We start from the raw sequence: 12,344 nt of genomic DNA on the forward strand, positions 1-12,344 counted from the left end.
AAGCTTTTTCATATTTCCATAATGAACATATAAAATCCCATAGTTTTTCTCTTTTTGATTGTTTCTTCAGTGACCAGTTTTTAATATAGCATGTCATTTTTTAATACCCCCCTGCTCCTGACCAAACAAACAATACTGTTTTCCCCATTCTGTTAACCCAGTTTTTTCTCTAAGCATGTTCAAGGACACTTTCATACCACTCAAAAACTCAACTCTGTTTACAGTGTACTATGATGATGAACTATGGGTGCTTTGGTGGCTTGTTCACTATGACACCAACACCTGAAGGCAGCAGCACTTTAAAAGTATAAACAACAGTGTAAACCAATGTTAATAAAAAATTTTAATTAAAAAAAAATAGATTGTGTTCATAACTGAAAAGTTGCTAGGTATATACCAAACAAGCAATCTAAACTCCCTTCCAGGTTGGGGAGCAAATGCTAATTGAAAAGAATTTCTGTTCTAATTAGAATTGCCAAGGGTTACCAGACCTCTCCAGATTTGCGATTGACCTGGTTGCAGAATATGGCTGGCAAACATTCTGAACGTAGTAATCATGCTGAGGCCGCGCAGTGCCTAGTCCATTCAGCAGCACTTGTTGCTGAATATTTGAGCATGCTGGAGGATCGGAAATACCTTCCTGTAGGATGTGTAACATTTCAGGTAGGAATATACCATATTTACATTAAACCAAGGTATTTTCTTTTGGTTTTACCTTTTCTCAATGGTGTTTAGATTCATTTAGTTTGTAAGGAAACCATAAAGGTGATTCTCCAAAAAGTGAATTAACATTTCACTGTCACTGTCATTAATGCATTTTAAAAGAGTGCTTCTTGTTAATTCTCTTTCCACATTTTCTTACGTCTGAATTAATGCCATGTGTATTTATTGTTTTTGTTTATACTGCAATAGGCTTCACATAGCATCACTCAAAATAGTAAAAATCAGAATTTTAATTGGTTTTTATATAACGCACCAGATAAATCAGTATTCTTCATTCCTGGTAAAGAAGAGATGGAAGTTTATGCTCTAACTGGGTTATATTTCTCTGATCCACTAATAGAAGTTTTTGCTTACCAAAAATAGATAGGTTTTGTTTTTCCTCAAAACCTGTTAATGTCAGGTTTGGGAAATTACAAAATTTAAATATTATGTACTATACAATCTGAATGCAAAAAGATGGTATTTCTATGAATAATAAGTTGAATGTTTCACAAAGACTTGAAAAGAGTGAGTTTCCAGAATGATTACCATTGAATTAATTTTGGACCAGACTAATAGAAAAGATTGGGGAAGGACCTCCTAAAAGCCTACAATAATTTGACAGTCTTTTAAGTTCAAGTTTTTACTCAAAGAAAATCAAAACTGGAAATCTTAAAATGAAGGCTGGTTTATGGGTTGTCAGTCAAGAGAAATTACTGTGCACTCTGATCTAGAATCTCATATACAAAATAAAGTAAGTACTTTAATATATTAACAAGTGAGTATATATCTACTGTAAATGTTTAGGTTAAATTAAACCATTTAAGGTAAGTATGTAAGTATCATTTTTTATTAGAAATAATGGCTGATCCCAATCTTATTGGGTAAGAGGGCTATTATTATACCTGAGTGTTTTCATTAACTTATTGTGTGCCATTTTTGTACTTAATTTCCTCTATAGGAAGTTTTGACAAGATTAATTAAATTAAAAATAAAGACCGTTTAACTACCCTCAGATGTTGTATGTCATATCAGTGTTTTCCTTAACACATGATTTTTCTTAAGTTTCTTCCTCACACTCTTTATTAATGGAAAATTTATATAGGAATGGTATGCCATTTCATTGTCATCTTCAAAATGCAGAAAGTTTTTGATTTGTCTGATAGCTCTAGATCAACTAACCTTTTTTTACCCTAAGCTGCAGTTATTTTCCATCTTCAGTTCTTCTTCATATACATTTTTCATCCCAAGAAATTAATTCCATCTCAGATTTTTCCCATTTTCTTTCTCTTAGAACATTTCCTCTAATGTTTTAGAAGAATCTGCAGTCTCAGATGATGTGGTATCTCCAGATGAAGAAGGTATCTGCTCTGGAAAGTACTTTACTGAATCAGGACTTGTGGGATTACTGGAACAAGCAGCTGCTTCTTTCTCTATGGTAGATGACTCTTATTTATTCTTTTTCCATGTACCTCTGAATGATGAATTATGAGTGGCTTGTGTATTTACTCTCTCTGCCTGTTACCCTTTTTCCTTCATATTAGTTTCTTTCAAGTTATCTTAATTATCTAGGAACAGATCATTTCAAGATTCATCTAGAATGCAACAAAATTCATTGTTTAGTGCTTTTTATCTTAATATGTCACTTCCTTCGGTGTTTTTCATTTGCATGTTTATAAACCAATACTTAATCTGTAACCAATTTTTTTTTTTTTTTTGGTTCCTGAAATTTTTGCCAGCAAGCATTTTCTAGTCTTAAAACTGGTAAACAGAACAAAACGAAACAAAAAGCCTCTGGTGGACTAGCATGTGTCTAGAAATAGAGCGTATCTACTAGATGAAAGGGAGAATTTCCTTTTGATTGTTTGTACATTACCCTGGTGATTAGGAAAAGTTGTGACCTTTATCCTGTTAGTTGTAGGGTGAACCCTATTAAATGATTGGTGGTAGAGGCTTGGAACTTACTTATCAGGATGGAAATCTTAAAATGAAGGTTTTTTTATGGGTTATCAGTCAAGAGAGATTACTGTGAACTCTGATCTCGAATCTCATGTACAAAGTAAAGTACATAGACTTACATTAATATATTAACATCCCAGATCCCTTGCCTGACCTGCCCTACCATGCTGTCACCCTAGATCCTAGACCTACCCTACCATGCTGTCACCCCAATCCTTGTTCCCCCTGCCTATATGTAAAAATTTGAAGCAATCAGGTAGATCTAAGATGGGATATTTATTGGAAAAAAGGAAAAGTTAACTAACTGAATCCCTGTTAACTTTCTTGCCCATAGTGATAAGGTCACTTATTTTCTCTGACTTTTCTGCTAAGTGTTTAGTTTCCAGCATGAAGGTTTAGGAGATAGTGAGGTTCATGTTAGGATAAAAGAGAAGCTTAAGGAAGTATGCAGTGCCATCCCCTTCTCTATTGTACTACTGTTGGGAATTGGTTATTTCTTCTTCTGGCTTTATCCCTCACCTCTAATATATTGGTTAAGGGCCTAATTTAAAAAACATCCATCTAGAATTCAAATCCTGGCTCTGTTGCCTTAATAGTTGTAGCACTTCAGTATATAACAGTATCTTATTTTTCTTATGCATTAAATGCATCTAATATTAGTGCCTACCTCATAAGATTGTTATCAGGATTAAATGAGATAATATATGTACAATAAGCACTTATCACAGTACTTGATTCCAGGTAAGAACTAGTGTGTTTGCCATATCATCATCATTGTAACTAGCCCTTAAAACCAGCTAATTTAAATATAATTATTCTAAGAATGGTTAGTTGTTGGTCTATTTTAAAATTTTTGTCTCTGAAAATTAAAAAAAAAATTTTTTTTTGTCCCTGAGGACCCTGACTCCCTCTTTCTTCTCTAGATCCCTGCTCCTGAGTTTCAATTTAAGTGTACTTTTTTTTTTTTTAAGATTTATTAATTTATGCATATAAGAACTGGGGAAAAGGCCAGATGTGCAGGGGGTGAGAGCATTCACCAGAGACAGTGGGGAACAGAACAGGCAGATTGATGGAAGTACACTGCTGTGGGGAGCAGCGGGTGAGATATGAGAGGTCTGCTGCACCATGTGGGTAGCTACCTGGCTGGCCAGGGATCAAACTCGTGCTGCAGAGGCTGTGGACTACTTCATAGTGTGGTGCTTAACCCCTTGCACCACCAGGAAGGCCCCAATTTAAGTGTTCTTATCTAGCAAAGAATAAAGACTTTTTATTAATAATGTAGTATTTAATAAATACACACTGTTTTTGCGTGTAGGTATAATTTTAGTAATTCACAGTAAATTCAGTAGAATTTTTTGTAACTATATATAGTTTTTTTTTATTATTATTATTTATACAACAGCTGGGGTATAGGCAAGAGGAGCAGGAGGGTGAGAGGATTCATCAGAGACCTAGTGGGGAGCAGAACAAGCAGATAAACTGAAAGCACTGCTGAAGGGAGCAGCTGGAGAGACAGGAGAGGTCTGCCACGCCATGTGGGAATCTCCCTGGCCAGCCAGGGATAGAACCCGGGCTGCAGAGGCCTCGGACAGCTGCACAGTACTGAGCTCAACCTGCTGTGCCACCAGGGAGGCCCCTATAGTTATTAATTTTATTATTTTTTAATTACTTTTTAAAACCTGTGAACTGAGTAGGAAATACAAGATTTTATTTCCTTGGAAAAGTATGTGTCTGAGGGCCTCCCTTGGTGGTGCAGTGGTTGAGCACTGGGCTTTGAGGCTGCCCGCAGCCTCTGCAGCGCTAGTTCTATCCCCGGCCACTGGCGAGGGTCCAACATGGCACGCAGACCTCTCCTGCTGTGCCTGCTGCTCCCCTCAGCAGTGTATTTTGTTGGTCTGCCTGTTCTGCTCCCGCTCTGGCTCTGGTGAATTCTCTCAGCCTCCTGCACTTCTGACTGTACCCAGTGCTTGTATAAATAAATAAATAAATCTTTAAAAAAAAATGTGGTTGATTTGTGAGGCAATGAGAACTCTATGGCTGTTGGAAAGCATCTCTGTCTTCCCTCACTACAGCCACTAATTCATCATTAAGGACAAGAGAATGGAATAGCAATACACATTTTGTCTCTCACATTGATTATAACGAGAGCATCCCTTAGCTAACCATTGAACAATGAGCCCCTACTAGTGGAATAAAATGTGGTAGCTCAGAACTTCTCATGTTTTGTTAAAGACCAGTGATTTTTCTATAGGAGATGTCCAATATTCAAATGTGCCAATTTGGAAAAGTAAATAATTTTAGTTTTCTAAGAGGCTTCATGTTATCTGATGATATGAGAATTGTGTTTTTCTGTGACCAGTGTAATAATTTGTTTGCTTAGAATTTTATAGGTACTTGAAAGTATGCATGTATACGTTGACCTTACTGAAGTAATTGCTGGCTAGATAGAACCAGAATATCTAATTCAAATTAAAGAATTATAAATATGCATATATATATGTGTGTATTTTAAATGACACACAGACACATCTATCTGCTGGAGACAATATATTGTGCAAAATTCTTTTATTAGGCCCTAGTAAAATAAAAAATAAGTAGTTTTGAACAATTATATTAAATATATATAAATAAATGTTAAAAAAATTAGTAGTGTTTGTTTTTATGTCCCATGGGAAAAGCTTCAGTGATATGCTTTAGAAATATTGTGAATTCACAATCATAATTATTTACTTATTGATGTAAAGGAAAACAATAGCTTATAACATTTTTCTTACAGGCTGGCATGTATGAAGCAGTTAATGAGGTTTACAAAGTACTTATTCCTATTCATGAAGCCAATCGGGATGCAAAGAAACTATCTGCAATTCATGGTAAACTTCAAGAAGCATTCAGCAAAATTGTTCATCAGGTAATGATTACAATTTCTAGCTTCAGTGTGAATGGAGAAAATTGTTTAAAAGCATTAGTGTTGCTTTGTACTGATACCAGACTAAATCCCATGAAATGACTGTTTTAATCAGGCTACAAATGAACAGTGTCAAACTCATGGTCAAAGCAAGACTCATTAACAAAAGAAGAATTTATCTGAAGTAGAGTATAATCATCATAAATTTTCTACATAACTTTTCCTTGTTTTCTTCACTTTTTTAAAGTTATTACTAGATGCCAATTTTAAAAAATTGTTTTCTGAATGACATTATCATGGGTCATAATTATGAACCTGATTTTTTCTTTCCTTTGCTGCCAAAAAAGTTATTTATGTTAGTTTTTTATTGACTGATGTGAAAGTTTAATGAACTAATACTTTTTAAAAATGGACTAATACTTTTAATTTCAACTGAACTTTTACTGTTTTTTCAAGATGTTTCCTTCAGTCTTGTTTTGATATATTTGTAATTTGAAAATAACAATTTTTCCAGAGTAATGAATAAAATGATTGTCTTATATTTAACTTAATTATAGTATGAATTCAGTAATTTTTTGTAGTCCATGAATTCCATATATTATCAGAAAAATTAAAATCAAATTAAACTAGGTTTTAAAATGAAGTAGATTACTAGCAGTTGATTTCCCTGAACTAAAAATCTTAGCAACATTGAAATGCTCTGAAATCTCCTGTAGAGACTCCTCCTTCTCTACTTTTCTCTTTCTCTTCCTGTGCCATTTTGTGTTACTGCCATCATCTAAGGAGAGAGAGTACTGATTGTCCACTTTTGTATTCATAGTAGTCCTACAATATTGTCTTATCAACTTGATCTGTTCTTTCTTGCCATGTAGTAAGCTATTTGAGATGAATTGATATCATCTGAAACAGTTTAAGTCTTAAATTGGGGCTCCTATTCTGTTAAGCCAGAATTTTATTACATACTAAAATATTGAAACTGCAAAAGTTTTATTAGGATTCACATTCACAACAGGTGGGTCTTTTTTATAATCAGTTTTACACATTCTGTCAAAAGAACCTCATCCCAGCTTCTATAACTATAAATTGCAAAGTATACATTTAAGGTCTGGAATATTTAGAGCTAATAGTTTTCAAGAAATGTTTATCCATTTGTATCAAAGACATTTGAGCGGACTTGCAATTTATATTCTAATTTGCCCTGGGTAGTTCAGTAAAATGTAGTTTACTTTAGTTAGGGATCTAATTTATCTAAACAAAAGGAACAAACAACTCGCTCTTGCTCAAGATTTGTACTTCCACTTATTAACATTTTTGAAAGGTGAAATTTTACCTGCTGGGTTTTAAACAGACAAAATATAAAATTATCACATTTTTAGTGAAAGAATATGTTTAAAATATCCTGGTGTCCTTTTTTTTTTTCTTTTTGTTCTTTTTAAACATTTTTTTTATGACTTGCCCTTTTTTACTTTTTATTATACAGAGTACTGGCTGGGAGGTAGGTAATGTTTTAGTTAGTTAAAGACACTAATAGATTGATTTAATCAGATTTCTTATGCCAATGCTTTGCCCACATGTGCTAGCTGTGGGCATTCTGTTGCTATCTGCTATCAACTGAATTCATTAACCAAAGAAATTTTGTTAAAATACTGTAAGTTACTTTAAGAAATTTATTATTAGAGGTCATAGGCAGTGCATGGAAATCTGTATGTTACACTAATGAGATTCTTTGGTAAATGAGCCACTTTGTCATCACTTTAGTTTGTTTTTATCCTTTGAAACATTTCCTTTCATCAGCATTTACACACAGATTTCTTTTTTTAACCATATTGTTTCACCTCATTTTACAGAGGTCGATTTATGTGTTATTGCTCAGAGGTGTAAATAGAAAATAAATACTGTATTCATCTAAGATGCCATCAATTGCAAGATATGCTATTATTTAATATGCTTTATAAAGAAAAAAATCCTATATATTAAATCACAACATTCTATCAGTTGAAAGATAACTATAGAGATACTAAAATGTCAGCATAAAAAACTGCTATATGTTAGAATTGATGGAAGGATGTGTTAATTTGATATTGAATCACTTGACCTTGAATGTAAGCACTACTGAGGAAAGAAATTCACTTTTGTCATTTAAACTTTCTTGGAGTGATAAGGAGATTGAGAGAACTTGAAATTTAACTTGCCCTCATTCTGACAGTGTTGGATAAGTAGTATTTTAATGAAAACTAAACATGCTTCTTTTATGTAGTAGTTAGGTTTGTGAAGAGTTATATATAGACCAAACCTTACTTGAAAAATGCCAGGAAGATGTGATTGTAATTGTTCAAATCTTTCTGTAAAACAAAGAATTTTATAAATTGTGCCCTAATTTACTTTAATTAGGTAAAGCAAAGTATTAATCAGATTTTTATTTAAAGCTAGGTATATTTGTTAAGTGGTCTGCTTTGCCTATCACTTTGTAATCAGGTTTATGTTTATTAAACAGCTTAGGTTTTCTCTGTTAGGTTTTGTATCACAACATTTGTTTTGGGACTGCATTTTCTTCCTTTTCTGAGTTATTTCCCACCATTTGCTTTTCTTCAGAGGAAACAAGTACTTTTCATATCTACATTAATTCTCCATATTCTATGTGTATGACCTTATTAATACCTAGTATAGAATCCTTTGTTTCTTTATGTCTGACTCAGTTAAGACATATATAAAGAGACTTGCTATGATTATCTGTGAGTGATAAACTCCTTATGGATTTCCTAACATGAAAAGGACTTAGCCAAAAAGTAGACATAAAAGAAGATATATTAAAACCTCTGAGCAGTTTATTATCACTCTGATGCTAAATCGACCCCTGAAAGGTATAATTTTCACTGGTTATGATATTAATATCATTCTGTCATCATGTTGATTGCATGGTACAAGTCGCACAGACTTTATTTTCTTGTTTATATTCTTGTCACTGCCTTTCACTGGACCTTTAGTCTTGTAGCTTCTAAAATTGTTGCACGTTTGTTTTTGCTTTCCCATGTAAAACTTAAATGGATGCTTGCATTTACAAAATGTGTTTGCTACCATTTGCTGCTTATTTGTTTTGAAATTTCCCTAATTAAAATGCTTTCTGTTTTCTCTTCTCTCTTGCCCCTGGTTGCTGACCCTACTCCCTACTTTTACTATTGTCTATTGTGGTAAGTTCCTATCTTGTGAATATTTTTCTTTTTGACTCTGGGAAAACTTTAATAATTTTATTTTTTCTGAAAGCTATATTTCCTAGCAAATTTCCTAGTATTCTCAAAGAACTCTCACTGGACTGAAATCTAGTAAGATAATTTTTACATTGTAGAAAGACTCCATGAGTTGATAACTTAGTCCTTTATTTATAGGAAAGCACTTCTGAGCTTACATAATTACCAATGTGTTTCATGTTTCATTATGGTTCTTGATTTGGTACAAATTTTTGTAGTTGGCAAAGCTTTTTACGGGTATGTATGGTGTTTGTGTGTGTGTAAAAGAAACTGTAAAACTCAATGCTTAGAAATTTGTGATGTATTTACCATACGAAAGAACAAATCATGAACCCTTTATAAATCATAGTGTCCATTATCTGCTCTGCCAGTTTCAGTTTCACTAAACCTTAATGGTAGTTTAGTGTTCACCTTTATTCCCTCTTTTCCGAAGCCCATTAGTTTTTCTTGAAGTAATAAGAAATAAAATGTGTTTTAATAATTTCTTTAGATTGCATTTTTAATTATTTTTAGAAAGATGCTGAATTTTTGTATGGAAATTGTTATAGCTGCCTTATATTTTGTGTATGTATATTTCAGTTTTAAAAGGTACATTTATTCATTTATGGTGATCGATTTGTATTCAAAAATACATCAGTGCAATCTTAGATTTTCCAAAAATATCAATCCTTAAATATTGATAACATAGTCACCTGACACTCCTTTTCTTTCTTTCTTTTTGTTTTTTAAATGATTCAACATATTTGTTTAAGGAGAATATCACTTCCTTGGTAGGTTTTTCTCATAATGTAAGAAAGGCTAGAGAAGATGGATATAGTTTTATTAAGCTAAGCTCTGTTCGGTCACTGAAGAAAATTTGCAGTAATAATGAAAGAAAACATAGAAATGGACAATGGTTCAGGGGTCATACTTAAGTCCTAATGTTTGTATACAGTGTATAGAATGTGGATTATATGACTTAATTAAGAGCTTGGACCTTAGTCAGATATATTAGAATTTAACTCCTAACACCACCACTACTAATAGTGTGACCTTGGGCAAATTACTTTTACTCATCTATAAAACAAGGGTGAAGATAATGGCACTAAGTGTTTAGTACATAGCAGTTACTCAAAAAAAATTGGAGGTTATTATTTTTACTGTATTATCATCATGATCATCATTATTATCAATGCTATTGCTTGAAAACAACACAATTTGGTTAATAAAATCTAAGCAGTGTTTTGTTCCCAAGTTGAGATCTGTGCCTGATAAAAGTAAACAGATGAAAGTATATGTGTTCTTTAAAAGGGGAATAAAACAAATAGAAGAAAAACTAATATAACTGACATACTAGTATGCCCATATGGAAATCAGTTACCTTGCAGAACGTAGAGTGGAAAAAAACTGGGTGAGGATAAAAGAAGCCTTATAGGTGATGTCATGATGGAAGTATACAACTGGTCCAGCAGAATGTTTCTAGCTACATGAAGATAAAACTCGAACATATTTACATTTGTCATAGAGATTTCAACCATTTAGACACATGGATAGATAAGTAGATAGATTTCCTTGTCTGGGACATGGTTTCATCACCCAAATCAGTAAGTAGAACTGCTGAAAAAAAGAGTAAGTTAGCTTGAGGATGATGGAAAGTTCAGAAAGAATTCATAACAGTAGGAAAAGATAGTGCTAGAAATACATAGAATAGATTATATTAAAGTAGATTTTTAAAAATTCAAAGGAAAAACAAGTGTGAGCCTGTGGTCCAAAACTCTTTATTTCTGAAAAAATAAAGATGAAGTGATGTTTTTCCTAAAGATGAAGCTATTTGGTTATGCTTTCATGAACCTGATAGGGTGGTGAGTGTTTGATACTAGAGAACTCTTAAGTTGAAAGTAAGTTTACTGAAACTCTTAGCCTGCCTTTCTCTCCTACTTCCTCCACTCTAGTAACAAACACATTCACACATTCCTTTTCAATTCCAGCAAAGCCTTTATTGTTAAACCTCTCATCTTATCACCTCCATTCTTCCCTTTGTTCACTCTACTTCAGTCAGACTAGCTACCTTCCTGTTCTTCCAACACAGTAGGTAGGTCTGGCCATAGTACCTTTGCATTGACTCTTACCTTTGCCTGGAATATATACCCCACACAGAGCCACATGAGTAACTTAGACCTTCTTCACATCTTTGCCCAGATGTCTCCTTCATGGTAAGACCTAGTCTGACCACCATCTTTGTTTCTTTTATTCACTGATTTATCATTAATTGTCTTTTAGCAGATTTCTGACACAGAGTAGGCACTTAATAGAGGAATGGATGAATGGTTTCCCTCACATTGTATCTCATGAATTTATATGTTCCTCTTTTATTCTCACTCTGCTAAAATATTCTTTCCTCTTCCCCTTCATCCATTGAGCTATTCTTTTGAGTCCTAAAACAGTAACTGTGTCACCTCGTTTGTGACCTGACTCCAACAGGATTAATCTTTCTTGATACCAGTTTTTATTACAGCACATAGTGCTTTCTATTGTAATTATTTGAATATAGTTTTTACTCTCTGAAAGAGCCAAGTCTAATTTGTATTAATTTTCCTATGCTGAGGTGACACTGACTAACATGTTATAAGCATTCAGTTTTTTCCCTAGGACTTAATGTTAGTATGAGAAAGTAAATAAAAGAATTTTAAATGCCTGCTCAATAAGTAGTCTAGTTTTAAGCTGTGTTCATAGAATTCAAATCCAGATGCAGGGAATCAGAGAGCCTTCTTTCCCTTCACTGATCAGATCACATCAACAGTATTGTTTCTGTTTCTTTGATACCACACATTAAAAGGTGACATTGAAAAACTAGTATTTAAGAAAATATTGAAGATTTGGATAGTGTTATAAGTTTGAAACTCTTACAGGAATGCAGTCAAAATAATGATATTTTGATATTTGTCATTTTAAATTGTAAGAATTTCGATTGTATTTAAACTGTAAAACTTGAATAGGAAGCTTCCAAGTATTTTATCTGTATTTAAGGAATTTGTTTCAAATGTTTTGTGTAAGAGTTGAATTGACCTTGGTGTATGTTATATTTGAAATGAATGTGTGGTTTGGGGATTTAAGAGTAAACAACTTATCTCAATTTTTTTCTTTTCATCTTTCATTCATAAATTATTTTCCTTTTCCATTTCTAGTTACTTTTTAGTTTATATTTTATATCAAAAATATATTTATTGCCATAGGGATACTTATTTGTTTCAGTGCTTCTGAGTCATTTTGATTTTTACTGATTATTTGCTTATGCCAGGTGCTATGCTTTGCCCCTAACTTCTATGATCTTGTTTAATATATGTAAGGAGATTATATAAAGACTAATTTTAACTAAAAATGTGTTATTTTAAATTTAATTTTAATTAGCATTCTCTAATTCAAGACAATGAAAACAGTTCATGTTATGCTAAGCATCTTTTCTTGCAATAAAGGATATAAGTTAATTTGTTGGTTGTATGGACTCAAAAAAAAATATAGACTAATATAAAATAGTCACTTGGCACAAACCTTGA

General features: G+C 32.9%; 1 protein-coding gene across 7 annotated transcripts in view; it reads left to right on the top strand.

Moving 5' to 3' along the window:
* Positions 1 to 12,344, top strand: part of DOCK7 (dedicator of cytokinesis 7) — a gene marked incomplete at both ends in the record, with an annotated part of 152,880 nt that overhangs the window by 130,380 nt on the left and 10,156 nt on the right. For 5 of the 7 annotated variants that reach the window (XM_084242692.1, XM_084242693.1, XM_084242696.1 and 2 more), the window contains 4 exons: positions 471 to 663; positions 1,997 to 2,140; positions 5,438 to 5,569; positions 7,047 to 7,061. In XM_084242692.1, coding sequence (XP_084098818.1) covers positions 471 to 663; positions 1,997 to 2,140; positions 5,438 to 5,569; positions 7,047 to 7,061 — 484 coding nt within the window. The remainder of the gene's footprint in view (positions 1 to 470; positions 664 to 1,996; positions 2,141 to 5,437; positions 5,570 to 7,046; positions 7,062 to 12,344) is intronic. The other 2 variants (XM_084242694.1, XM_084242698.1) reach the window with 1 other exon arrangement.

This window comes from Talpa europaea (assembly GCF_964194135.1).
Source record: "Talpa europaea genome assembly, chromosome: 9".
Classification (NCBI taxonomy): domain Eukaryota; kingdom Metazoa; phylum Chordata; class Mammalia; order Eulipotyphla; family Talpidae; genus Talpa; species Talpa europaea.